The 27502-nt window shown below is 44.3% G+C and overlaps 2 protein-coding genes across 3 annotated transcripts in view; one reads left to right on the top strand and one right to left on the bottom strand.

Moving 5' to 3' along the window:
* dip2a (disco-interacting protein 2 homolog A) overlaps nt 1–13866 on the top strand; it is a 37658-nt gene extending 23792 nt beyond the window's left edge. The window contains exons 7-39 of one of the 2 annotated variants that reach the window (XM_037239660.1): nt 212–331; nt 1243–1440; nt 1539–1630; nt 1874–1984; nt 2856–2979; nt 3052–3161; nt 3335–3437; nt 3704–3768; nt 3882–3975; nt 4060–4179; nt 4284–4398; nt 4483–4622; nt 4708–4844; nt 5131–5211; nt 5738–5865; nt 6052–6166; nt 6378–6579; nt 6661–6761; nt 6960–7040; nt 7312–7429; nt 7509–7630; nt 7722–7833; nt 7913–8022; nt 8104–8234; nt 8393–8561; nt 8815–8985; nt 9486–9515; nt 10853–10914; nt 11006–11063; nt 11151–11225; nt 11350–11524; nt 12075–12198; nt 12274–13866. In XM_037239660.1, coding sequence (XP_037095555.1) covers nt 212–331; nt 1243–1440; nt 1539–1630; nt 1874–1984; nt 2856–2979; nt 3052–3161; nt 3335–3437; nt 3704–3768; nt 3882–3975; nt 4060–4179; nt 4284–4398; nt 4483–4622; nt 4708–4844; nt 5131–5211; nt 5738–5865; nt 6052–6166; nt 6378–6579; nt 6661–6761; nt 6960–7040; nt 7312–7429; nt 7509–7630; nt 7722–7833; nt 7913–8022; nt 8104–8234; nt 8393–8561; nt 8815–8985; nt 9486–9515; nt 10853–10914; nt 11006–11063; nt 11151–11225; nt 11350–11524; nt 12075–12198; nt 12274–12526 — 3947 coding nt within the window. In that variant the 3' untranslated portion in view covers nt 12527–13866. The remainder of the gene's footprint in view (nt 1–211; nt 332–1242; nt 1441–1538; nt 1631–1873; nt 1985–2855; nt 2980–3051; nt 3162–3334; nt 3438–3703; nt 3769–3881; nt 3976–4059; nt 4180–4283; nt 4399–4482; nt 4623–4707; nt 4845–5130; nt 5212–5737; nt 5866–6051; nt 6167–6377; nt 6580–6660; nt 6762–6959; nt 7041–7311; nt 7430–7508; nt 7631–7721; nt 7834–7912; nt 8023–8103; nt 8235–8392; nt 8562–8814; nt 8986–9485; nt 9516–10852; nt 10915–11005; nt 11064–11150; nt 11226–11349; nt 11525–12074; nt 12199–12273) is intronic. The other variant, XM_037239662.1, reaches the window with a different exon arrangement.
* Nucleotides 13867–13977: 111 nt separating this feature from the next.
* The window catches only part of si:dkeyp-118h9.7 (sacsin), a 15707-nt gene continuing 2182 nt past the window's right edge, over nt 13978–27502 (bottom strand). The window contains exons 5-9 of the mRNA XM_037239659.1: nt 26981–27092; nt 26644–26790; nt 25118–26549; nt 24683–24771; nt 13978–24615 (exon numbers count right to left, since the gene is read on the bottom strand). Of these exons, the coding sequence (XP_037095554.1) occupies nt 14375–24615; nt 24683–24771; nt 25118–26549; nt 26644–26790; nt 26981–27092 (12021 nt within the window). The 3' untranslated portion in view covers nt 13978–14374. The remainder of the gene's footprint in view (nt 24616–24682; nt 24772–25117; nt 26550–26643; nt 26791–26980; nt 27093–27502) is intronic.

Below are 27502 nucleotides of genomic sequence, written 5' to 3'. Positions count from 1 at the left end.
TTGTTGTTTGGTTGAAGCAGTCTACTGACCTTGTGTGTTCTCCTCTCACTTCTCCTCATTATGAATCTGGCCACATATTTTCCTAATCCTTTCTGTCATTTTTAACCAACGTCTCTTTCGATGTCTTTGTTGTGCTTGTTTTTTTTTGTTTTTTTTTTACTTGAACCATATTTCTCATCATCCCATCCTTTTCGGCAATGCCTTTGTGTAGGTGTTCCAGTCAACAGCCGCGTCTCCTCCAAAATCCAGCAGCTTCTCAACACACTGAAAAGACCGAAGCGACCGCCTTTGCGAGAGTTTTTTGTGGATGACTTTGAGGAGCTCATGGATGGTGAGTTACTCCAAAATGCCCGGGCACTCAGTCCATGCACAGGGAACAGTGGCTTCAACCCTGTCCGGGATTTACGCTTCCCTGTGTGCTATTCTTCTTGTTGCTGAACCGAGCCCTTTTCCACACCTCCTAAATAAACAGTCCAAGTACACTTTTAGATAGGTGATTGTTTTTCTTTGTTGTTTCCTCCCTCCTGTGGATCAGAGACCACCAGGTGTGCTCAGGGAGTGGTAAGGCAGAGCTGGGCCGCAGAAACACAGACCCACATTGTGGACCAGTCTTTTTTTTCTCTTCAAATTCCTTCATTCCTTACCAGTCCATCGTGGCTTTTGGGTGGTACTCTTGCCAGGCTGAGTAAACACTGTGCAAATGAAAACGCAGCAGGATTAGTAACACACCAGCAGGTCATTGTAAAGCTCTCCTAACTCTGCCAGAGTGGAGCGAGCGTCTGGAGACGACGTGGTGTGTGTATGCCGAGAGTCCTTTTCCTGACTCAAGTGTTTTAACTGGATAGCGCACAAATGAGATGGAATTCCAAAGCAGAAGTTGGGCAGGCAAAAAACTGTTAAGAACACAATATACGACTCTAATCCCCTAGCCTTTTCTCAATCCCCACTATCTCGCCATCAAAGAGTCCCTCTTTTCGTACTTGTGAGCCTCCCTCTGCAAAAGATGTATAAATCACTGATTTAACACTACCTTATAAAACACTCCAGCTGAATGGCTCCTCAGGGGTGACGCTGGGAGTACTGCGGCACTGCAGTACTGTTGCCACCAAGCGGCTGTGGCTATAAGAGACATGGATTCCATCCATCCATCCATCCATCCATCCATCCATCCATCCATCCATCCATCCATCCATCCATCCATCCATCCATCCGTTCATGTCATTTTCTTCTGTGTGTATTTAGTTCAGCAACCCAATCCGAACCAGCCAAAGCCAGAAGGCCAACTCATGCGTCCCCTTGAGGGAGATCCTCTCGGAGTGGCCACCAACTGGCCTCCCTCGTTGACAGCAGCCTTGCAACGATGGGGGACCACTCAACCCAAGAGCCCTTGTCTGACAGCACTTGATAACGCTGGCAAGCCTGTCTACACTCTCACCTATGGTAGGTATGACGGGGACTGTTGGCCCAGACATAGTAAAATACACGCCAAGACGTCTGAGAATAAATACTTGAATGCAGTAATTGTGTTGCCATTGCAGGTAAATTATGGACCCGGAGTCAGAAATTGGCCTACACACTTCTCAACAAGTTAAGCACCAGGAATGAACCTTTGCTTATGCCTGGAGATAGGGTACGTCTCAAAACATGTTTCTTGGCAGATCATTTTCTTTTCCAATCAAACCAGCCATGCCCGTAAAACCTAAATATGTCCGGAATTATGATATTTGGCATACCACAACAACATCCCAGGTGCTTATAACATTTGCGTGCTTTCATCATTGTAACCATGTTACCTGAAGGCAATCATGATGATGGGGCCTGTGATGAAAAAAAACTTTGACTCTCCCCCTGGATCTGTTTCATCTATCCACAGGTTGCACTTGTATTCCCCAACAATGACCCCGTCATGTTCATGGTGGCGTTCTACGGCTGTCTGCTGGCAGAGCTGGTCCCCGTACCCATTGAAGTGCCGCTAACCAGAAAGGTAATGGCTGGCGATGCACTTATTGATTTTGTTTCCGTCTCCTCTACATGACACGTGAAGAGCAGGAGGGACCCCGTTTGGATATTTACCAATCCAAAGTGGGCTCGGACATCCGCCGTGCTCACTTGTATTGACGGGATTGTTGCGCTCAATACAGCACAGGAAAGCAGAATTGAGAGCATTTAAGGAAAATAATAAAATAATGGACATAATCAAAGAGATTCAGCTCATTCAGAATCAATTTGAGATCCTTTCTTATAGTGTTGATTTTTATTTTATTTTTTTTGCAGGTAACCAATTCTTCGCTCCCTGACTTCCCTTATTGTTATTCAGGTGTCTATTCTAATTTCCATGCACATTTATTTGTTGCCAAGAACATCATTTTTTTAGCGGCCACGTCCCTGTTCTTTGCCGCAGCAGCGTCAACTCTTTCGTGTTCTATTTCAAGAGCGTTATTATGCATCAAGAGTCGGCAAGCGCATCCATCGCAAACAAATTCGCCATCATGAGTTGTACTCGCTGAATATTAATGTACTTGATTGCCCTTTATTAGCATGCTGTTTGCGGAAGCTGTTTACTAACAAATGAGATTGTGAACAGATTATTGTTCTACTTCAATTATTACATCAGAAGCCCGCACTGTTCTTGAGACGACTTTATTAACGGCCATCTCATCTCGAAAAAGAGGTCATGAAATAAGAAATTTTGTGCAAAATGATCTGCATGAAAATCCTATTTGGTAAGCCTTCTTAAAAGTTAAACTAGCTTGAATGAAAGCATTGTCTTAAGACTAGTGTAACCCCTCTTGTTGCTGTAAAGCACATTTGACTGTGTGTCTCCACCTTTTTTTTTTTTCTTTTCTGTCCTACAGGATGCTGGAAGTCAACAAATTGGCTTTCTGCTTGGCAGTTGCGGGGTGACTTTGGCTCTTACCACTGACGCTTGTCAGAAAGGTTTACCCAAAGCACAAACTGGGGAGGTAGCCACATTCAAAGGTAAAGCCTTGTTTCAATTTCACCGTGGCATGATTTGGGCTTCCAACCCATTTCACTCGTCTGCCCCTTTAGGCTGGCCCCGGTTGCTGTGGTTTGTGACTGACGGAAAACACGTTGTGAAGCCTCCCAAAGATTGGCATCCTCCAATACGTGAAGCAAGCAATGACATAGCCTACATCGAAGTGAGGGAGTTGACATTTTGTAGCTTAAGATCTATCATCTCTAACTTGTATTACAAACACACATTGTATTTGGGCCACATAGAAATTCAATAATCAATAATAATGAGGTGCCAATGTGATACTTTGAATGACGACTGCCGTGGTGTTTTTTTCTGTTTTTATTCCTCGTGCAGTATAAAACCAGCAAGGAGGGAAGCACCATGGGGATCACAGTGAGCCATTCAGCCATGCTTGCTCACTGTCACGCTCTCACACAAGCCTGCGCTTACACTGAAGGTGAGTGATGATGTCACCTCCCCCCCCTCCCCCCACACACACACACACGAGTCCTTTTTGGTTTCTCAGTTGCCACTATGATTTGTTTGCATGGATTTGGTCTTTTACAAAAGTTAGACTAGAATGAACCTTTTCATCCTCTGTGCTTGTCTGAGTTTTGTTCTAAATAGCTTTTTTTAGGTCAACTACGTTTGCAGTGTTTACCATTTAATACGAAATGAATCTTTGTTTACATGAAACTAAAAATGTCCCATTGTGATTCACAGCTGAGACCGTAACTAACGTGCTGGACTTCAAGAGAGAAGCGGGTTTATGGCATGGGGTTCTTACCGTGAGTTCTTTCAAACCTCTTTTTAATAGCCTGCTTGTACACTTTTTAAACACACAATACATTTGAAAGTGACATAATGCTTGATTATTTCCAACCTTACCTTCTCATTGCAGAGCGTCATGAATCGGATGCATGTAATCAGCATTCCTTACTCGCTAATGAAAGTCAACCCTCTCTCGTGGATACAAAAGGTTCACACGTACAAAGGTGAGGGTCAGCCCGGCCCATATGTGAGCCATCTTGAGATGAAGTTAGTTTGATTTTGTGTGTGTTTGTTTGTCCACTGCCCAGCGCGGGTGGCTGTGGTGAAATCGAGGGACATGCATTGGTCTCTGCTGGCTCAAAGAGACCAGCGAGACATCAGCTTGAGCTCGCTGCGCATGCTGATTGTTGCCGATGGAGCCAACCCATGTGAGTCTGCTGCTGCTGCAAAAAAAAAAAAAAATGAACAGCACAAGATCACTTGTTTGCCCTCATGTTGGTACTGTACATTCTGACTTGATGCCACTCTTCAGGGTCAATATCTTCCTGCGATGCCTTTCTCAACGTGTTCCAGGCACGTGGGCTGCGACCTGAGGTGATCTGTCCATGTGCCAGCTCTTCAGAAGCCATGACTGTCGCCATCCGGAGGTCAGATGATGTTACTGCAGCTTTTTTGTCTTATTGTTCTTTTGGATATGTTGCAAAGATGTGAAGACAAGTTTGTCCTTTTAGACCTCCAGAGATGGGCGTCCCTTCACCGGGCAAGGCGGTGCTGTCCATGGGCGGGCTGAGCCATAGTGTCATCCGCGTGGACACCGAAGAGAAGCTCTCTGTCCTCACCGTGCAGGACGTGGGACAGGTCATGCCCGGAGGTGCCGTACACAGTCGCATGTTATCTCCATCCGGTAGAAGAAAAAAAAAAATTGTCCTGATGTTTGATTTATTGGTATTTTGCAGCTCTGGTGTGTGTGGTGCGAGCCGAGGGCACGCCGTACTTGTGTCAGACTGACGAGGTGGGAGAAATCTGCGTGAGCTCAAGGTGCACAGGTTCGGCTTATTACGGCCTTCAGGGCATGACCAAGAACATATTTGAGGTTAGTGTTTGATTTCAACTTTTACTGGAAACATTTACTTATGCTGTGTTTTAAGCAATTGTTCTATTTCGAATTCAGAAAATTATATCTTTATATACTGTAGATATCTAAATATTATTTATATTTGGATATTATATTATTATTATATATTTTTACATATTATTTTATCATATTATATTATATTGAAAAAAATTAGTTGCTGTGTTTGGATGCTTTTATTATTCTTGGCAAATTATTGTCATCAAATCTGAGATCTCCCACTTCTAAATGTCACATTTTGTTGCAGACCACTCCAGTCACGTCGACAGGAATTCCAATCAGTGACCGAACTTTCACCAGGACCTCTCTGCTGGGTTTTGTGGGACCAGTAAGTATTCTATCCGCTTCTATGACTTGTCAGTAACATCAATTCGTAATAATTGTATGGGACTCTAACATGCTTTTCATCAAAGAGGTGAAGCAATAGTGATTGGAAATGAATTCCCAAAACAAGTCAAATGCTAGATTTACATCTTGATTCCAAAAAGGTCCTCTTTAATGGTTCAGCTGACTTAAATAACACCTGAGTTGGGCAGTGCTGACAGCACACTCATCGCTTTGTTGCGCTCCTGAAAGTTTCCGAGATGGAATATGCAAATTGCTCAGGAGAATTAATGAGCTGTTTGGCTTTTTCCGAGTCAGTGAAGCCAAGAATCAGAATTTGTGCAGCTCCCTGACATCTGTCGCATTGATCCGGGGCCACATCTCAGATGTACAGTCCCCTCCAAAAGTATTGGAACAGGAAAAGTCAATTCCATTGACATTTGGGTTTCTGAAGGAATTGACTTTGGAGGGGACTTTATAAGTATAATAAAAACTGATTCCCAAATGCGTGCTTTGTGTTCTGCCTCCAGGACAGCCTCGTGTTTATTGTCGGGAAGATGGACGGATTGATGGTGGTCAGTGGGCGGCGGCACAACGCTGACGACGTGGTTGCTACGGCTCTTGCGGTGGAGCCGATGAAGTTTGTTTACAGGGGGAGGTAGGAAGACGTGACACAATTGATCAGTCAGTCCACCCAGCCACAACATGTCCACCTAATGAGATCCAATATGCAGCGAAATACGGACGAGCCTGTGTGGATCTCAATAGATTTTGCAGGGCTTACTTTTACTGTGGCTGGTGAGTTTTAAAATTCTGAGATGGTGCATTGCCTGGTGCATTGCAGGATAGCTGTGTTTTCTGTGTCGGTGCTGCATGATGAGAGGATCGTCGTGGTGGCGGAACAGAGACCGGATGCCTCTGAGGAAGACAGCTTCCAGTGGATGAGCCGCGTCCTTCAGGTGCTGACTTTTACATTGATGCAGACGATCAAAAGGGCTTTATTTGAACTCTACACAAGGTTCACGTGAGACATTGATGTATCTACTTTACCGTAAATATTTAATATCTCTCCGACAGTCATTCGACATGATTATCTTTGCAAAGCTCTTGCAATGGATATTACTATATGTTGTTCTAGGTGTAGTATATTAAAATAAATGTTTCTTCCAGGCCATAGACAGCATCCACCAAGTAGGTGTGTACTGCCTGGCCCTGGTCCCCGCCAACACGCTTCCCAAAGCTCCCCTCGGTGGCATCCACATATCAGAGACCAAACAGCGCTTCCTGGAGGGCGCCTTGCATCCCTGCAATGTCCTCATGTGCCCTCACACGTGCGTCACCAACCTACCCAAGCCGAGGCAGAAGCAGCCGGGTACGGAGCCGTATCATGCCCGGTGGAGGACGATCGTGTGACTAACTGAGTGACGATGGATGGGTGTGTATGTGCGCGCAGAGGTCGGCCCCGCTTCGATGATCGTAGGCAACCTGGTGGCAGGCAAGAGGATAGCGCAGGCCTGTGGGAGAGACGTGACCCAGTTGGAAGACAATGAGCAGGTACTCACCGCACAGGAAAGTCTCACGTGGGATTTAAAACTCAAATCTCTCCAATGTGGGGCAGGCTTGTTAACCACTCACTTACCACCAGCGAGTAAATACAGGTTGTCTCATGCATGCATGAACGAAAAGGGTTCAAACAATTCGAAACTTCTCTCTTACCCCAATCTATGTGTCCATGATTGCTGGCACTGTTAGTTCCTCTACATTCAAGATGTGCTACAGTGGAGAGCGCAGGCCACTCCAGACCATCAGCTGTTCCTTGTTCTCAATGCCAAGGTACCTCAGCGCATCCACCCTGCGCACACACATTGTTTTACATGCAAAACGTGTTGAACTTCAAAGGTTCGGCAGTCAATTATTTTACTTTTGTTTTCCTCACAGGTGAATTTTATTGTATTATATATTAACCCATTGGGTGGCCTTTGTAAAGATTAGATGGGGGAAACATTTTACATTTGAGTAAACACACTTGACTATGGGTGTTCCACTCTACTATACATAGATTTACAGATTCCTGCATGGATTCATTTGCCATGTGGTTCTTTAGGGCACGGTGGCCAGTGCGGCGTCCTGTCTGCAGCTCCACAAGCGGGCCGAGCGCGTGGCTGCAGCTCTGATGGGACGCCTCAACACCGGGGACCACGTCGCACTCGTCTACATGCCAGGTACTCGCAACGGAGCCATGAGGCACTCCAGCGTCCTGCGAATGGTGAAACGACAGTAAGTGTTTTTGTTGACGCGCAGGAATCGACTTGATTGCCACCTTCTATGGCTGCTTGTACGCTGGCTGTGTCCCGGTGACGGTCCGACCTCCGCACCCGCAGAACCTGGCCACCACCCTTCCCACTGTCAAGATGATTGTTGAGGTAACTTGTTGACCAGGCATGGGAAAACAATTTATTGGAGGCTACTAGAAATTGATGCCTTTACAGTCAGTGTACCATCTGTGGCTTACAGGTCAGCAAATCGGTGTGCATCCTCACCACTCAAGCAATAATGAAGCTGTTGAAATCCAAAGAGGCTGCCGCTGCAGTGGACATTAAGAGTTGGCCGATGGTGCTGGACACAGGTGAGCTACCGTGCATGCGTACGGACACCTTTATTTCATGCTCTCACACGTGCTAACGATTTTTTTTTTATTGGTTCAGATGACCTCCCCAGAAAGAAAAGCCCTCAGATTTACAAGCCCCCAACCCCGGAGATGTTAGCCTACCTTGACTTTAGCGTTTCCACCACAGGCATCCTGGCTGGAGTCAAGGTGCGTACTGCAAATACAAACGCTTGTTTGAATGTCTTTATGGGATGTTGGATGTATCTTTGAAAATGCCCTTTGTCATAGATGTCCCATGCAGCTACTGGTGCCTTGTGTCGCTCCATCAAGCTGCAGTGTGAGCTCTACCCTTCTCGCCAGATCGCCATCTGTCTTGACCCGTACTGTGGCCTGGGCTTTGCTCTCTGGTGCCTGTGCAGGTGAGTCATCGTTTCACAAACAGTTGTCTGTAATTATCATCCATCCATTTTATCCGCTAAATGTGACTTAGTTAAGAAGAACACACCTAATTTGTAGTGGCCCACCAGGTTCACGCACAGCTCCTAATATAGTGTGCTTTTCTATTGGGTTGTCGCAGTGTGTACTCCGGCCACCAGTCCATCCTGGTTCCCCCTCTGGAGCTGGAAAGCAATGTGTGTGTATGGCTGGCTGCTGTCAGCCAGTACAAAGTGCGTGTCACTTTTTGCTCCTACTCAGTCATGGAAATGTGCACCAAAGGCCTCGGCTCGCAGACGGAAGCGCTACGGGTGAGTCTGACTTTTTGAAAGATTAACACTGCACAAATCTAGGAAAAGAAAGAAAAAAAAAACAACTTAAGTCATGAAATGTATTACTTGTACAGATAGAAGTCAAATAAAATGTGTACTTGATGGTTTCAAAAAATGCTATCATTAATATTGAGTGGGGACAAGTTGGGCGGTATAAAACATTTTATTGTTGAGAATTTTTTGGACTTGATTTTTAAGTATGGAAATATTGTATAAATTGTCCCGTGTACAGCTGCGGAACGTCAACCTATCGTGTGTGCGCACGTGCATGGTGGTGGCGGAGGAGAGGCCTCGCATAGCTCTCACGCAGTCCTTCTCCAAGATCTTCAAGGACCTGGGGCTTTCGCCACGTGCCGTCAGCACCACCTTCGGCTGCAGGGTGAACGTAGCCATCTGTTTGCAGGTGAGGATTCGACAGGCAGGATTTGACCTGTTAGTTAACCGCGTGCGTTGGGGGTACACGGTATACAATGTTTTGATGTATCATTTATACACTGGTGACAACATTAAGTCCACTTGCGCAGTCTGAAATGAAACGGAAGAAATGTATGATGAATAGAATTGAAATTTGTAATCTGTTATTTTGACGAATGTTTATGCATTTACCGTTTCACAAGCAAGCTGTGTCAATCAAAACTTTTTTTTTAAATTTTTGCAAAGGCAAAATTGTAGACATCTTATATTAGGACATTGTAAAAAAAAAAAAAAATTCTCAAGCACCATCCTGTAGATTGTGCAGGTGTACCTAATGTTGTGACTGTGCCAATTTCCAAACGTGATTATTTTAGGTGCGTATTTCGTTTCCTATCTGGATTCCTTCATTTTTGTGTGCGTGTATTGTGCTGGACTGTGCGTCTGTGTGTAAAGACGTAAAATTGTCTTTTATTTTATGTGTCCCGTCAGCCCAACAGGTTAGGGAAACTGGTCGAGCAGGTACTGTGAGACAAGAGTGGTTGCTTGCTCTTTCGGGGGGCTGTTGCTGTTTTTCCATGTGTGTGTCTGTGTTTGTTTCTGCCTTCATGGTTTGTGTTGATTGAGAATTCAGCCCCATCTTGCCAAAAAGCTGTTTGCGGCCAGGTGTGCTATTGTCTCTGCATCTGCTGCCTCTCGGATGCTTTCATGCCGCCTGCGCTGCTTTACATTCGAGCAAGTAATCAGCGCATGCCTGACGAGGAGTTGTGCTGATCACACGCGTGACACCAAGGCAAATGTAATGTTTGTAAATATTTGTTTGTTAATCGAAACTGGTGACTCTGTGGAACTTCACACATTATTTACATTTTTTTTAAAAAGTTACAATTCTGCTATAGTAGAATCTTAATGTTATGTTTTAAGTAACATCTGAACTTGTCATTTTTGATAACAAATTGCAAGTTCCTCATGAGCACCTTGCACACACTGGACTTTTTGGTTGATTATAATAACAAATGTTTGATTTTTGTCTGACGGCTTTATTTGACGACTTAGCGTAATCTTTGGATAGGTGATGGCATGCTGGATAAAAGCTCAGCTTTATGCCAAGCTCCCTTCGTGCGTGCGTGCGTGCGTGCGTGTGTGTGTGTGTGTGTGTGTGTGTGTGTGTGTGTGTGTGTGTGTGTGTGTGTGTGTGTGTGTGTGTGTGTGTGTGTGTGTGTGTGTGTGTGTGTGTGTGTGTGTGTGTGTGTGTGTGTGTGTGTGTGTGTGTGTGTGTGTGTGCGCGGGTGTGTGCGCGGGTGGGTGCGTGGGTGGGTGCGTGTGTGTGTCACTCACCCTCATGGCTAGCTGGTGCTTTGCATTAACACTTGCCGTAAGAACAACAACAAATCCAAAGTCAATATCGAAGTCACTGAATTTGGGTGTGAATGGTCTTGTTGCCACATTAAATTTATATATATATATGGTTGGTCATTAGTTGTATTCAATAGTTCTCATGTAGCCCTTGATGAGTGCAAGGAATCTTGTTAGGGGTCAAAATGGACCCCTTACACCTCAAGATTAGGCAGTAGAACCAAGTGATTTCTCCCAATCAACAGTTTGATAACAATAACAGTTAAAAAAACAACTGTTAAAAATACTGAAAGAGAAATATATCCTAATGAGAATATTTAAAAAATAATTAAACCTCTCAAAAGTTAAGTTATTAACTAGAACAATGGGATAGCAGCGGTTATAAATGTCAAAGTCTAATCATTTAAACGGGTGCGCTTTAAAGTGTAAATGGCAAACCAGTAGGACGCGTTCACCTCGGCTGCAATGTCCCTCATTTGTGCTTTGTCTTTGTTGTTTTTCAGGGCACATCCGGACCAGACCCCACAACGGTTTACGTAGACATGAGGGCTTTGCGACACGACAGGTGAGACGCGGCGGCCTTTTTTTATATTGATGTATTATAAACGTGTCACGCAAATGCAGATGTGTCCTTTCTGTTTTGGGCTCTCATTCAGAGTTCGGCTGGTTGAGAGGGGGTCTCCACATAGTTTGCCCTTGATGGAGTCTGGCAAGGTACAGCGCCACAAAAAACAATAAAAAAAAAACGCTAAACAATAATAACATGCTTGAGAAGACTCAATCATCCTGCTGTGATTGCAGATACTTCCTGGAGTCAAGGTGATTATTGCCAACACAGAGACGAAAGGGCCCTTGGGAGATTCTCATCTCGGAGAGGTGAGCTGCAACATCACTATGGCGGGGGTACCAACACTCAAACCAGATGGCTGCTGCAGTACCAAAACTGACCTGTGAGAGGTGGACTGATTAAAAATACAAAGAGTGTGCGTGTGTTTATCAGGTGTGGGTGAGCAGTCCTCACAATGCGACGGGCTACTACACTGTCTACGGGGAGGAAGCACTGCACGCGGACCACTTTAACACTAAGCTCAGCTTCGGTGACACACACACAGTGTGGGCAAGGACGGGCTACCTGGGCTTCCTGCGACGCACCGAACTTACCGATGCCAGCGGAGGTGAGAATGACCCACCCGATATCAGTGACTCTCAAACACTTTTACTTACTGTAATTGGTTAACCAATTATTTATGATCTCTGTGTAATGCGATATGCCCAATTTATTCTCCCAATGTTGATATTTGAACAAGACCTTTATGATAACAAAATTAATAGATGTATAAAAACTGAGGTAGACCAAAAATTATTTCCATCATAAAGCACAATTTAACAATTATAAATATACAAAGAAATGCATATTTTTCCATGCCGGTATTTACAAACTGCTGTAGCAGCCTGACCAAATTGTCCTTCCAAAAATTAAACGCATCTTGTGCACAAATCTATTTTATTTATTATTTTGAATATATAAACAAATATATATATTGACTTCACTTTACTATATCATCCATCAGTTTTTTTTCCATTTCCAAGTAATTTAATTATGACCTTATTACTGCACTTGCTAGTGTACTGTAGTGACAAATCTGAGTTGTGTCGCTGCCAAGGGAAAGGAACTCTCGTAATAATTTTTGTGTGCGTTTGTGTGTGTACCCGCACACGTCTCAGAACGCCATGACGCCCTCTACGTGGTGGGTTCTGTAGATGAGACCCTCGAGCTGAGGGGAATGAGGTACCACCCGATTGACATCGAGACCTCCGTCATCCGCTCCCATAAGAGCATAGCTGAATGGTGAGGCAAAAAAGATAATCTGTCCACATTTCCCCTTGTAATATGTACTAACTTGCTTGCCTGTTTTATGTGAAGCGCCGTGTTCACTTGGACCAACCTGCTTGTGGTGGTGGTGGAGCTGGAGGGCTCCGAGCAAGAGGCCCTGGACCTGGTGGCCCTGGTCACCAACGTGGTGCTGGAGGAGCATTACCTCATTGTCGGCGTGGTGGTGGTGGTCGACCCTGGCGTCATCCCCATCAACTCCAGAGGCGAGAAGCAACGCATGCACCTGCGAGACGGTTTCCTGGCCGACCAACTGGACCCCATATATGTGGCGTATAACATGTGAGGGCTCGGCCGTGGGACGTCATATTGACGTTTTGTTTGCTGCTGCAAACCACGAGTGACATTGGTAGCGTTGCCATTTACATCTTCAGGACACTGAGTTGAGACTGTATCAACAGCGCCCCTGCAGGTTGCAGCCAGGTTGTGCGCTCCATTTAAAACTTGTGATATAGTTTTGTGTGTTCCCTTTTTTATGTCAACTCAATGCAATACGACTGATGTAAAGAATGTGGCTTTGGAATGATGCGGTTATCCCACATCTGCTTGAACCTATCATCCTTTTGGAATAGCCAGAAACGAGATTACAACGCTGCACTTCGAGCTGTTAGGCAGAACCACTCAACCAACATGCTGGAAAATATAACAAATGGAAACACTACACACAAAAAGTGTCAAATTTCAGGCTGAATTTAAAATATGCTATGACCTTACAGATTAAGTTCAATTGACTTTCTCTAACTGTCCGACTGATCAATCGTCAGTACTTTTTTATCCAACTCTATCAAGAAGCTGGCCATCTCTACGCCTTTCTGTGACTCTACTAGTCCCTGTTGCAAGCGCTGAAGTACCAAAAACTCTTCTTTGTGACCTATCTACGACGTCAAAAGTTAAACAGCATAATAAAGTTTAAATACCAATTCTAATTGAGAAAAAAAAAAATCAGTTTATGGCTGACAGACTTTTTGGATCAATTTTGCTGATCTGCGCCTTGTTAGAGTAATTGTGCAAAATCTACCCAATGAAAACAAGTTTTGAGAAGGTCAAGTTCATCTGTAAAGGTTCGTGTGTTTTTTGGGTTAATTCTGAACTTTTTGCGGAGAGTGTACTTTGTCCATACTACAAACTTTGATAAATTATTTGATAAAGTTTATTGCGCAAATGGCAATTTGATGTAAAATGTTCACAGCCTTTGTTTTCGGTGCCATAACATTAAGTAATGATTGCATGTGCTTCCCCTCTTTGTCAGGATTCCCATGATTTTTTTTTTTTGCTTCTTTGCCTCAAACAGGCCTTGAGCATGCTGCAAGTATGTACAGGTTTAACAAAAATGACTAATAGACGTGGGGCGACATAACAAAGACTGAATCTGCAAAATATGTGAAAATTGTCCCTCGCAAACAATCTGAGATGGACTCAAGATGGCGAGGAAAGGATACAAAGTGCATCTTTTTATAGGACAAATGAATAGGAAGCAAACAAACTAGCAGAGGAGCGTTCTGCTGAGGTGACTGCGAGATGTCACGTGTTGTATTACGTGGAAATACATTTTCTCCAGTATACGGTAAGGTGTCATTATTTTCATAACAGGATTTCTTAATGAATAAAATAACAATTTTAACTTAACCTTGTTGTGGTTGAATACAGTCTTAAAGGACATTGGTCCACGTCTCACTTTGTGTTTAAAAAAAGACAATAAGTGAGCACTTGTAATGACAAAAGATTTTTACCAGATGAAGGCAGTATTAATTACATTTATGATGTTGTATGTCTCATTTTACTGTAACATTTTGCCACATGAACAAGTGTGGTGGATTTGGGTTTTGCAAATATTGAACATTAGACTCCAAAACACATTTGTCAGATGGTCCATTTATTAAAGAAGGCTAGGTAATTTTTTTTTTTTTTTTTTACAAGAATTACAATCATCTAGCTAAAAATCCGTTTAACTCAATAACATATAAATGTGACAGAAAATGGCAATGTGACAAAGACATATATCATGACTGCAGTCATACAAAACAGTTGTCTAATTCTGAGTGAGTTAACACTAGTAAATGGAATTGGTCCACTGAATTGGAAAGCGTAAACAAAGGAAGGTGTAGAATATATGATGCATGTTCATTGTGGAGTTTTAGTTCACATACGATTCCACAGCAGCCAAAAGCTCAGTTGCTGTGTTCAGTGCCGCAATCACATTGGCCGAACGGAAGCTTTCATTTGGAATGCGAGGGAAAGGATGGCGGTTGGGATATTGTGTCCTTTTAGCATCCACACCAAAAGTCCGCAACTGGGCCACGTTGTGGGGCAGGTCGCTTAGCACGGCGTTGTAGTGTGAGACTTTTTCAGCCATGCCTGAAATTGTGCCATCAAGACATCTTATCTTGTACCTCTGCGAGTAAGGTCCGGATTGTGGAGGTAGTACTTCCACAATGACTGCATAAATGTACTTGTTGTTAACGTGGTAAGCGACACACTCTCCTTCTTCAAAGTTGTTCAAGACGTTCATGTCTAAGGAATCGTGCCACTCTTCTGAAATCTCTCCTTTCGGGGCCTGCTGGCTGGCGAGAAAACTTTTGGCATCAACACTGTCGGGGATCCCATTCTTGGCCAGAGTTTTACGAACATCTTGCAGGTTGTCGCACAGGAGGAGCTGGCCGAGGACCAGGAGGTGCTCTGATGAAATTCTGTTTCCTAACAAAGAGTTGATTACCGACGTCAAAGTCATATTCACTTCATTTAAGGTTTTTGGGAGCATGACGTCATTGTGTTTGATGTAAAAGATGTAACCTCTTTGAACTTTTTGGGCAAAAATCTCGGTCTCGCATTCCGTGTTCTTCAGAGCTCGGTCTTTCAGCCACAGCTCCTTCATCAGGTTCGTGCAACACACAATCTGAATGCTGCCGAATATATTCTTACAAATGTCCTCAGCCTCCTCTTGGGTTGTTTTTCCTTTTGACTTCTCTCTCATAAGACATATCAGTCCGTGTGTGAATGCACTCGACGTCAGGTGTTTGTCAAACCAGCCACGAAACTCGCAGGCCTGATTAAGCTCACAAAGTTGCATGTGCGATTCCACCGCTTTTTCTTCTGTGACCTCTGACAACTTTTTAGGTTGGAGCCTTTGGGGCAGCAATTGCAGCAGTCGACAATGCTCGTAGATGTCGGTGCCCAAATGACATGTACTGAGATTGTCAAGCAAAAGGAAGTCTTCCTCCAGTGATGCTTCCAACCGTTGGGGGTCAATCGCCGTGTTGTTGAAGTACAATGCATGTGATGGGTAGAGTTTTCCATTTAGAGCTGGCAGGTACAACGTCTTTACAGTGTCCATCGATTGGTTGGGCTTCTTTAGAAGTATCCGAAACAACTGCTCCACAGCTCGTTCAGCCGATCGTTTTTGGTTATGGTTCAAACGGCTTTTCGCACTGGAATCAGCGTTGACTGCTGCCAGAACATTACAGTACTGCACTATTGTTGGTTCCTCCTTCGCACCAACCTTCTTGAAGAATGGCCAAAACCCAAAGTCATTTGTAGGAATTTTGTACAAATATGGCCTAAAGTCAGGTTCATAGGGGAGGGAAAGGGCAACATTTTCCGGTCTCACCACTTTTGTATCGTTTTCGACCAACACGAGCGGGACACCATTCAGTGATCGGCTGTCAAAGTTGATGTTTTGCAAGTAGCCATAGCAACATCGAAAGACAGTTGCACGGGTTTTGATCTGAGCGTCTGTTTCACAAGGTGACTGGCAGATGTTTAACAAGTTTCTGGTTACACAATTTGCAGGCGGTTGTCCATGAGCTCCTGCTTTTGTGATATTTTCCAGGTCTGACGTTGACAAAATTATTGGTAGCTGTATGATTGGCATCGAAGACCAAATCAGTTCTTGTTCTTTGTCATACCGATCAACTAAAGAGCCGTTGATTTGAACAGCGGTGGTCTCTGGGGCAAATGGCAAATGATAATCACACAGTTCTGTTTTTACTTTGACAGGAAAAATGAACTTGATGTTGGTTATGCTGGCCAGCAATGTTTTCTCAACTCTTGCGAGCCTCAAAGCCTCTTCGAGAACTAGGATGGATTTCTCTCGCAGCTCCTGAGAGTAACCCTCTGTCTCAGCTATCGACTCTATGCACCCTGCAAATTGTACGATCTCGGCTTTGGACACAACGTGCTTCATTCCAAGATCCTTGAGTAGCTGCCGTACTGCTTCATTATGGGATTCGTTTCCTTGGCACAACTCAGCCAAAGTACTCTCAGGCACAAATCTTTTTTGAGGTAACATTGCCTGATACAAGGCAACTCTGTCATCAAAGAAGTAAGAGACTGGTAACATTTGGCCCTCAGCGTTGACAATCATTGGTACCACCTTCAGTTGGGAAATTATGGTGGACTTGTGCTGACCGTGATCAAGATTTCCCAGTGAGAGTAACAGTTTGAGGCACTGAAGCTTTTGATGCTCCGAGAGACTATGCACGGCAGGCAGAATGACCCTCATGAAATATTGCAGCTCATTCAAGATCTCAATCTTCAAACTTCGAGACAGACTGATGTTCTCAGGATTGTTTTTGAGAAAAATTATCTTGGCAGATTTCAACAAGTCAGGGAATCGAGTCAGTGACTGTGGTCTCATGTCGAGAATGTAAACCACTTTTTTGCCATCGATCCTCACTCGATTGCCGTGTATTGTTTCAAATAGTGGCAGCGACCGGAGCTTGTTCTGATACTCCGGACAATTTATGGTCTGACCGGCCTGCAGGAAAGTTTGAAGTTCTCTCATGTCATCCGAAGAAAGCTGGTCAAATTCTGAGTGGCTTATACTCGCGACTTGGCTCAGTACAGAACTTTTGTCATCCACATTCATTAGTTCGGGTGGCAGAAGTGAAGATTTGGTACGGTCAACATCGATAAAAAAGGAAAAGTCAAGCTTCATGAAACCGAGTTTGAACAGGATTTCCATTGTGTAATTCTTCAATCTGAATAAAATGACACTGGGCATGTCTTTCATTCTTAGAAGGAGGCGCTTGTTTGATCTTGGGCACACAACAACTAAAATGCAGAAGTCACCCAAGAGGTCCTTCACAGTTTGTAATGAGCAATGTTGATTGTCGCTTGAACTTTGAGTTTCCATGTTGCTTAATAGGAACTTCCACAGCAATTTCAGCCAGGCCAACCTTTCCTTCCCTGGAACATAAAGACCTCGTTGTGGGTCAAGCTCACACTTGTCGAGATTCTGTTCAATCAAGTCCTTCAACCATGGGAAAGCACCAGGAACCGTCAACTTGCTGGCAAGGCTCAGGGCTTTTAGCACCTCCAGAAACTCACGGTTTGTCTTATAATGTACAAAATTGTGCTCGTAGCCAGAGAACAGACTGGTGTACGGGGAGATCATCTTTGGTGATGTGTTGTCAAACACCCTCAAAATCTCATCTGCTGTGAGGAGAAGAGGAAGCCCGTTGAGAAGAGCAAGATTCTCTTCGGCGATCGTTTCATGGCGGATATCACTTAGGCAGAAACGAAGGAGCTCTGTGCATCTTTCCGGATTAAGGATCAGCGTGTCTTTCACAGGCAGTGGTAACTCCTTGCTTGTTTGCTTTGGATTATGAACAGACTTTGCTCTCAAGAAGGTCCGCACATTTGAAGGGTTTACATCTTGGACGGGAATGCCAGCACTTCTGAAACCTTCCCATATCCTCTTCGTTTCACTGAAGAGGGGAACCAAAGCCATGCCAAGGTCCCTCAAAATTTCATTTACCTCCTTAGTGGAGGATTCCAAGTAGGGTACAGTCGTTGGTGTGGTTTCTCTTACATGCTTCCACTTGATAGAATATTCAGTGATAAGAGTGAATGGCTTAGTGAGAGAGGGAAGTCTGGGAGTCCCTCCTAAAGCTGGTGCCCCCGCGACCCGACCCTGGATAAGCGGGAGATGATGGTTGGGTGGATGGACAGTTACTTGTTTTGTGCACTGCAACACTGGAATGACATCAAGGCCTCGTTTGCTAATTGATCTGTACACCTCATGTATCATTTCATGCCATTCCTGACTAACATCTTCAGACACTGTCGGCCAGAAACACAGGTATGATTCTGAAAAACGTGCCTTCATTTTGTCAGGACTATCTGTCTTCACTAAAATGGTTTGGCTGATGTAATGAAGGAGATCTGCATACAGTGGCGCAATGACGTTGTTTTTCAAGGATTCATTCCAATTTGTTTTCAGACTCACTGCATCTTCTTTCCAAAGGTTTTTCCTGGCAGAATCGACCTCAAAGTCTCCGTTGATGTGCACCGGTAGACCAGTGGTGCCTGGCAGAGGAAGTAAACAAAAGGCTCTTCCTATGAAATCATTGTGCAGTCCTCTTGGGCTCATACGTGCCGCGACTGTTGCTCGTGCATATTTTCCTTCTCCATCAGAGGACTGCAATGTGCTAATTTGCTCAGCAATTACCCATTTACTTTGTCTTTTGTTTGAGGTTGAAATCATTGTTTCATAAATTTCCTTACATGGGACTGAAACTCCAGCATTTTGAAGGGACCTCACGCCAGCCTCTTGTTCTCTTTGCGGTGTATTCTTTTCAACTGCATAGATTGTTCGGAATTTCTTTGAATGATCGTTGATTTCATGGAGCTCGACTTTGCGGATATTTTTCAGAAACAGAATGAGCCCTTCAGGGTCTGCGAATAGGGCAGTACGCAGCTCTCTCAAGTCCTCCTCAGTCACTTCCCGTTGTGATATTTTCGAGACCTCTGCCATGGAAGGAGTCCTTAGAGGCAACCGAATCATGGTTCCGCCTTTTAGAGAAAATTTGTCTGGAAGATAGGAATTGTAAACATCTTTGAACATCTCCTTGAGCTTGTCATCAACTTCATAGCCAATGCCCTGACGCATATGCTCATTTTGGCTTTCGATGTAAAATTCATTGGGATCTAAAATGCCTAGGAAGTGATCTCCAGTGAGGATTGACGGGCAATCAGTTAGATGATAGACAGAATTGAATCCAAGTCCATATTTTCCAATTTTCCCTGGATGATGGCGCTTTCCTCCAGTTCCCAGCTGCTGAATGCCAGCCAGGTCTGCATCTGAAAACACGCTGTTGTTGAAGACGCACAGCGCTGGGCCCTGTAGCTCGTTCCATTTCTCTCCAAAGGTTTTTTCAGTGCCATGCTGTCGTCTGTCCAAAACAAAATGAATTTCCGTAGCCTCTGCATCATCGGCATTTTGGATGAGCTCTTTGAGGATATCTTTCTTTGCTGGATAGGCCGAAATGATGTTTTTAATTCGAACTGTGAGTTCCTCTTTCTGCGCAAATGGAAAAGAATGTTTTGAGGGATATTGAGAGTTATTGAGGGATACTGCCTTGTTCTCCAGAGTGTGATGTCTGGTAGTTTTGATTCCAAAATGGAGTGCCATTCCACGTGGGATATGTTTGTGGCAGAGCGTAATATCCGTGGTAACTGGCATCCATGGGCTGTCATTAAAAAAGAGCTGGCCGGCAGGTACCAAAACCCCATTTTCATTGGGTATGAGACAATCGCTTGTGGTCTTCTCGTTGGCATCGTAAATGCCTTGTTGTAAAATTGTAAGACAAATCTTGAGATCATTCTTTGGCAAGGGTTTGTCTCCATGTTTCGAATGAACTTCCTGAAGCACAGTAAGAAATTGATGGAGAGTGAACGTATCTGCAACACCAACACTCTGCCAGAGATTGCGGAAACTGGCAAAGGCAGGAGTAAGTGCGTGGAGATAGGGCTTTGCATCAAATTGCCCTTTGACAGCCACACGGTTCACGTTGACAAAAGTATTGCCATCAAAAATGAATGGAAATGAATTAGCCCTCTCAGAAATGAATGTTGATGTCTTTGATTCATAGAGGTATCTATCCAGAAATTTGTAGCATTCATTGACAATCGCGTGAAGCTTGGATTTGTCCGTGGTTTGTGATTGCTTCTGTGTTTCCTGTAGCTGCTGGAGCACCATTTCAGGTACTGGGGTGTCGCGGATCCCTAGTATTTGTAGGATAGGATCGGTAACATGTATGTTCAGGCCAGAATGATCCAGCACGGGTTGTGTTTTGTTAACGAGCAGTGAGCATTTTTCATTGAAAATATCAACTGGCCTTTTTAGGACTGAATTTGGACCACAGTGATGAAATGCTGGGAGAAATGGGATCGTTCTTAAAGTTTGCCAGTGGCGAGAGTCTTTGTCATTCATGTGATCCTTGATGAGTTCAAGAAGGCACTTCAAACAACCGTATGCTTTTTTTTGGTCAGCCTTCCAAAATGTTTGGATTGTTTCTGCTTTCTCAACAATAGCCTCCAGTGGAAGGTGGTCGTTTGCCATTCCAAGCTCCAGCAGACGTTGAAGCCTCCTTGGGGAGCGGAAATCAGTCTCTGTGCCTCCAAGCAATCTCCCCTGTTCGTTTTCAAAAAGACAAGACAGTTTGCCTGATGGATTCACAAGTTTCTTGATATGCTGGAGGCGTCCATCCATTGTGGGGATGCACGGATACTTGATCAATAGATGGTCAATTTCCTTTGAGTTAAGGTCAATGGCATGTAACAAAAGAGTATCTCTACTCTCAGTGTCCAGGGTGGCAAGGTTCTCAAATACCACATCTTGATAAAACCTCTCCCACTTCCATGTTTTCTCCTGCAAAACGTTCTGAAGGCCACTCTGGTTAAAGCTATTTCTCAACCAGAGTGGAAGAGAAACGACACAGTTTGGTTCTTTGATATGTTTCTGACAGACCCGCATTACAAGTGTGTGGATCTTTTTATCTTCTTCGATACTTTCGTGTAGAAATATGGCACCGTTCACCGAACACCATTTTTTGCCATCACAGAAGACCTCTGGAGCCATTTGCTTCTGGGTGATGGTGGCGTAAAAGCCATCAACCAAAGGTTTGAATGCGTTGTTGACTTTTTCCCTATCAGGCCAGAAGGTGTGATAAGAGTACCTTTTCAGTTGGCCGTTTTTCGACATGTCCTTTAATACCAAAAGTGCTGTAACATATGCGGTCACGGTGGGATCCTGAAGAAGAGCTTTGTTCCAGCCATACTTCACCCCACTTTCCCAGAGACCTTTCCGATTACTTGTTACCGCAAATGTTCCATTCACATTGACTGGAAGTCCTGTGTGAATGGCAAGTGGGAGGAAGCAAAATGCCTGACCATTTAGTTTGGTTTCCGGTGCGGAAAACGTTCCGCTTCCTGGATCTTTTTGCAAAGGCACGGCGATTCCCCCGATCGGCAAGGAGAACTTGACTTGGTTGTCCTGTTGGAGGGCCATTTTTAAAGACTCCTTTGTCCCAAAGCAGTTGTGCACCAGCCAAGCCTGACTTTGCTTTCTACCAGATTTTTCACTGCTTAGTTGGACAATGTAGACGGTACAGCAGTCGATAACGTTTTTGCAATCCTCACCACGTTTCAGCAATACATTTTCAGCTTTAATCTGCACTGACCTACGACTCTTGTCGGGAATTTGTATTGCACTCAGAGTAGTTTTGGTGACAGTGAGGACGGTTTGTATTTCCTCATCTCTTGGAGGAGTCGCTGCATGGTTTGAGATGTTTTGCAAAGACAACGTGTTAATGTGCTTCAGGAACAGGATATGTGTTTGAGAATAGTTTGTGAACTCTTGCTGAAAAGAGACAATACTGTGCTCGTCATAGACTTTGGTGCTTATCTCGGACTCGCGTGCCTCTTCCTTGGTTCGGAAAGGAAGTTTGATGAGGGTACCTTCATAAGGCTGTGGAGGACCATATGCGCTGAAAGTACAGTCAAAAATGTTTTCATATGGTCCAAACTGACCAGGGAAACAATGGAACTGTTGTTTTTGAGAGAGGTCCAGCTTGATTCCAGGATTTGATTTGTTTCTGATTATCTTTTTCAGGTGAGTCACATTTGGATCAAGTATAAGGAGTTTGTTTCCACTTAGGACTGAAGGAATATCTGTCACATGATACACAGTGTTGAATCCAAGTCCAAACTTGCCAATCTTTCCCACCTTGTGTTCTTTTGAAGCAGAGCCCACTCTCACAATATTTTCCCAATCCTCATCTGTGAATGTCTCATTATTGAATGACCAAAGGCAAGGGCCCTGACAACGGGCCATGCCGGGATCTATGAGGTGTTCAGGGGGACTCTTGTGTACTCTGAAATCCACCAAGAATTTGCAAGAGTCTGCTCCAGCATCTTCTGCATTTTGAATGAGCTCTTTGAAGAGATCGCCTTCTTCATCATACTCTTTGAGAATGTTTTTGATCCTCATTGTGATGGGCTCAGATTGTCCACACTGCTCAATCCCGATAAGCTCGGGATCGAGGATGTGCGTACTAAGGAACCGCATGTTGAACCATTCAGCAGCAGCTTTTGGAATCTCCTCGTGTAGGACATGCACTTGATCTTTGCTGTATTGAATCCCCTCCAAACTTTTTTTGCTCAAATCACAGAAAGCAGCCGTCGAGAGTGGTTTAAGGGTACACTGACCCTCTTGTGTGATGACTGGCACTGGGATGTCCTCCTGAATCACCATCTTTTCCTTCCATATCCATTTGATAATTTCTATAGAGACTTTAATCTCAGAGGGCCTTGCAGTTGGCATCTCTCTCAATTCAATGCTGTTCATGATGGAATGGAGAATGTCAACAATGTCGCGCTGTGAAAGCAATGATCTCAGACCAAATTTCTTCAGGAGCATCTTGTATGGTAGGAACTCCTTAGGTAATTTCCTCACCCACGAGCTCAAATCTAGATTGTCTGGGTAGTCTATAACCAAATCCTGTGGGGAAACAAACTGGTCACCGCACCACAGCCAAGACTTGTTTTGATCAATTAAAGCTGCAAAGTCAGAAATGTGATCTTGCATGTGTTGGTAAATACTGTGCAACCTCCTTTTGAAATCTCCATTTGTGTCGGGATCATCCATTTTGTCTGTATCTCCAATCAAGACAAACAAATTGTTTCTCACTTTCTCTGGTGGGGGCAGGCATTTGAGACCAAGTTTGTGGCTGCCTCTGTCACTCAGGCTTCCAATAAGAGGCATGACACGACCAACAATATCCTCAAACTGAGAGTGCCTTATTTCGTGAGGGCAGAAGAGTGAAATCCTGCCTGTGCTGTTACTAGGATCAGCACATGGAATCCATTTCAGCATTTTAAGGCCGTTAAGCTGCTCATCAGAAAACCTATCCAGGAGACTGTGAGCATCGAGCATGGTTAAGAGCGCCTGAGCTCTGCTGAAAGTCTGCGGGTTAGCTTGCTGCTTGCTGATCAGCTCAGCAGCGTGCAGTAAGTGCTCAGGGGGCACATCCGCTTCTCTGTTTATCATACCAAGATGCGTTAGGGTCTCGAGCATCTGGGCTGTTTGCACGTATGGAGAAGGGGGGAAGAAATCTCTGTCGAAAATCATTTGGGAATTTTGAAGTCCTGGATGAAGGAAGTGTGAGGCCTTTTTTAGCACTCCGTTGACTTCCATGAAGCTCAATTCTTTACAGCTGTGTTTTAAGTTCTCATTTTGGGAGAAAAGGATACTGCCGTGTTGTAAAATCCAAGTCATGATCTTTTTAGTGTCCTTTTTGCTGCATGCTTTGACTTTAATGTTATCAATCAGAAGAAGAGCTGCTTGAGCTGTGTCCAAAAGATTAACGTTGAGCAAATGCAAGAGTCTGCGATCAGTTTCAGTTTTACATTGGAGTATTGATTCAGGCATCGGTAGATCCTTGGGTAGGTTTGGGTGGCAACCTAAAAGCACGGCTTTTTTGGAGTGCGCTGGGAGAGGCACACCTTTAGTATTTTCAAACAGAGGCACCTTAGAGAGGAGATCCTTCTCGTAATTTGAGAGCGAATCCAGACCAGAGAGATATCCCTTCAATTCTTCTCGAGTGCCGGGACATGTGGTCTGGAGTTCTTTGATGAGATGCGGATACTCGACATTCATCAAGATAGTCATAACACTTCTTGGAGATGGACACAGCACAAAAGAATCAAGGTCATCATGCTTGAGCCATTCATTTCCCCTCACCACTGTACCACCAACATTTTTCACCAACTCAGCTATTTTATCCGGCAAGCTGATCTGCCTCCTTTGGTGAAAAACAAGAGTTGTCTTTGGATTCAGTTTAGCGAGTAATACAGACTGATTGGAAGAGAGCGGATCCACGGGTATCAGTGGAATGTCAATGAAATTGCTTAACTCTGTAAAGTGAATGTTGAGAAACCTCCAGAATTCTTGGAGCCAATCCAAAGGTGGATGCAGATGTTTGTTGACGTCCCAGCTCACGAGTGCTGTGTTCAAGTCCTTCCAGTCCTTGGGCAAATACCTTCTGGTGTACTGTGCCACCTGATCTGCATCAATGTTCTTTATCTGGAATAAATCTGCGGAAGGACAACAAAAATATAAATATAGACATTGGGAAGATGAAAATAAGATTAAATGTCTTACTTTCATAAGCCAGTTGCTTCAAGCGAGCAGTGGAGTCCGGGCTCAAATTATCCGGGATGAAGAGGTGTTTACAAAATGGTAGCAAGGTTCTGCAGAGAATAGAGAATTTTTGTTCGCTATGGTATTCATGTAGAACAAATGGACATCATATCTCACATTACGATAAAGAAAAATGGATGCAATGTATTTCCACACCACAGCAAACTACAAACTATCCAAGCGAATGCAAATGATTATTTTTCTACGGCTGTGCAGGCATTTACTGACTGATGAAGGATCGACAATGGAGAATGACCAATTTTTCTATTTTAAATATTTCATATTTCGCGTTCTTAGCTCCCTTATTAATTAATCTCCCATTTATACTATGAACATTTGAGAAAAACAGCCATAACTAACGAGGCAGCGAGGATCCGAAGCGTAGTCTTGAATTACCTTGGAAATTCCTTGCTGTCAATCAAGGCAATGTCCTCCTCTTTGTTTGTGAAAGCTCTAAAAGAACCATCACTGAGTGGGAGAAGCGCAAGATTCTGGAGATCCCTGAATTTTCCATCACTCAGAACATACTCCAGGAGACAGAGTTTGTCATCTCTGGATAGATTCCGCATGTCGACGCGATGGAGGACCTCCCTGAGGAATGCTGGAGTGGCATATGTTAGGCTGTTGGCATGCGGGTGAACCATTTTTATGGCTCTCGCTACATTGGATGGAAGCGTTACAAAATTCTCTCCACAGGAAAGCAACGTTCTTCCAATGGCAGCCAGTGTGTCAGGGCTCATTGGGCCAGAACAGGTGAGCACTGCTTCCAACGGACCGATGAACTCTCTTTCATCTCTGGCGAGCGAGAGCACAGCCACATTTTCTTGGAACAACTGCAGAAGGACATCTACGGCGATGGCATACCATTTGTCCTTGTCTTGAATCTGATCGAGATCCGGCCACAGATCATACACAGAAGACACGGGGAGAATTGCCTCTTGAGCAAGTGTGACGGCGTCTTGAATGATCAGGCGGTATGCTTGTGGCAGCACCTCCTTCATCAGCAATTCATTCCATATGGCGTGTTCGTCGTGTAGCTGATCTTCCTCCTGCCACTTGATGTGTCTCCTGTTGTCTGTGAGCCCAAAGCAGGCGTTGATGTGGACCGGCAGTCCTGTCTTGTTGCCTTCGTTGTTGGGTAGCGGGAGAAAGCAGCTCAGACGGCTCCGACTGGCGGCCCTCGTCTCACCCCAAGGGAACGCCAAGTCAACTTGTGGGAGAAAGCTCAACTTTTCTGCAAGGCTATCCAACTCTGTTACATTTCCTTCCTTCATGGTACATGTCGTCACAAGCCACTTTGTTTCTTTGCACTGCTCGGATTTGATGGTCAGTACTTTGAGTCTGGTGGAACCCTCGATGACCGTCTCGTCTTGGGTTTCCAAAATGACTTTGGTGAAGGCTGACGACTTGACTTCAAGTCTTGTGCTCACAAAGCCATGGACGTCAATGTGCATCAAGGTCACCGTGGTGACATTTTTCAAAAACAGCAGGCTCAAGTCTGCATCAGCGATGAAGCTATCAAAAAGCATGACGACCTTATCCGTGTTGTACAAATTATCGGAGATGTCCGATGCCTCCGCACGCAAAGGGAATCTGAAAATCGTCCCGTCAAAGTGCTGGTCTTCTGCAATGACTTTGGACCAATCTTGTCCGCTGAGGAGAGTAACGATGTCTCGGAATGGTTGGAACTGATCGCCAGTTCTCATCAGAGCTTCTTGGTGCTCGGCATCGTCCAGCGACCAACGGAAACCGCCTTGCCTTTCTCCAAATATTTTTTCTTGTGGATCCAAAATGCCAAGGTAGCCAGAGCTGAATATACTTGGAACATCTGTTCATGTAAACAAAGATATGCTCCTTTGTCAATAAACTTGCCACAAAATTGTCACCAAGATACTATGCAGAACATCTGAGAAGGGCATTACCTGTTATGTGGTAAACGGAGTTGAAACCAATGCCAAACCTCCCGACTGTGGTGGGGTCATTGCGCTTGACGCTCCTCCCAACAGCCTGAATTCCTTCCCAGTCTTCATCATTAAATGGTGCATTGTTGTAGCTGTACAGGGCAGGCCCTTTACAAAAATAACAACACATTTTTCAGTAAACAATGACATATTTGGTAAAAGGCCTGTGCCTGAAAGTCTCTATGTAAACTCTGGAGTTTTGTTAGGCCCATTTAGAGAGTCAAATGGAGAAAAATCTACAATAACGTCATACAAAGAGTGAACCGCCGTGACCCGAAAGCATCTTCAGCATGGTTACCTTGAAATTGTCCCAGACCGTCTGTCCAAAGATTTTTAGTTCCGTAGCTTCTTTCATCATGGATAAAAGTCACATTGGTGGCTTGAGCATCATCTGCATTTTGAATTAGCTCCTAGTAAAATAAATAAATAAATAAATAAATAAATAAATAAGCAAACACATCAGTGAAACCTCACATATATCTCAATTATGCAGGCATTCAAATTATTGTGCAATTTATGTTTATCTCAGATTCTGCAAAATAGTCAACACAATGAAAAACGACAGAAATCTGGCACAAATGGAAGGTTTGCAAAAAAAATTCATCATTTTGTGGTTTGTTTAAAAAAAGTTAAAGTTAAAGTCCCAATGATCGTCACACACACATCTGGGTGTGGTGAAATTTGTCCTCTGCATTTAACCCATCCCCGTGTGATTTTGATCCATCCCCTGGGGGAGAGGGGAGCAGTGAGCAGCAGCGGTGCCGCGCTCGGGAATCATTTGGTGATCTAACCCCCCAATTCCAACCCTTAATGCTGAGTG

The sequence above is a fragment of the Syngnathus acus genome, chromosome 21, assembly GCF_901709675.1.
Source record: "Syngnathus acus chromosome 21, fSynAcu1.2, whole genome shotgun sequence".
NCBI lineage: Eukaryota > Metazoa > Chordata > Actinopteri > Syngnathiformes > Syngnathidae > Syngnathus > Syngnathus acus.
The sequence above is the reverse complement of the archived record's forward strand: the minus strand, read 5'-3'. Positions and strand labels throughout refer to the sequence as shown.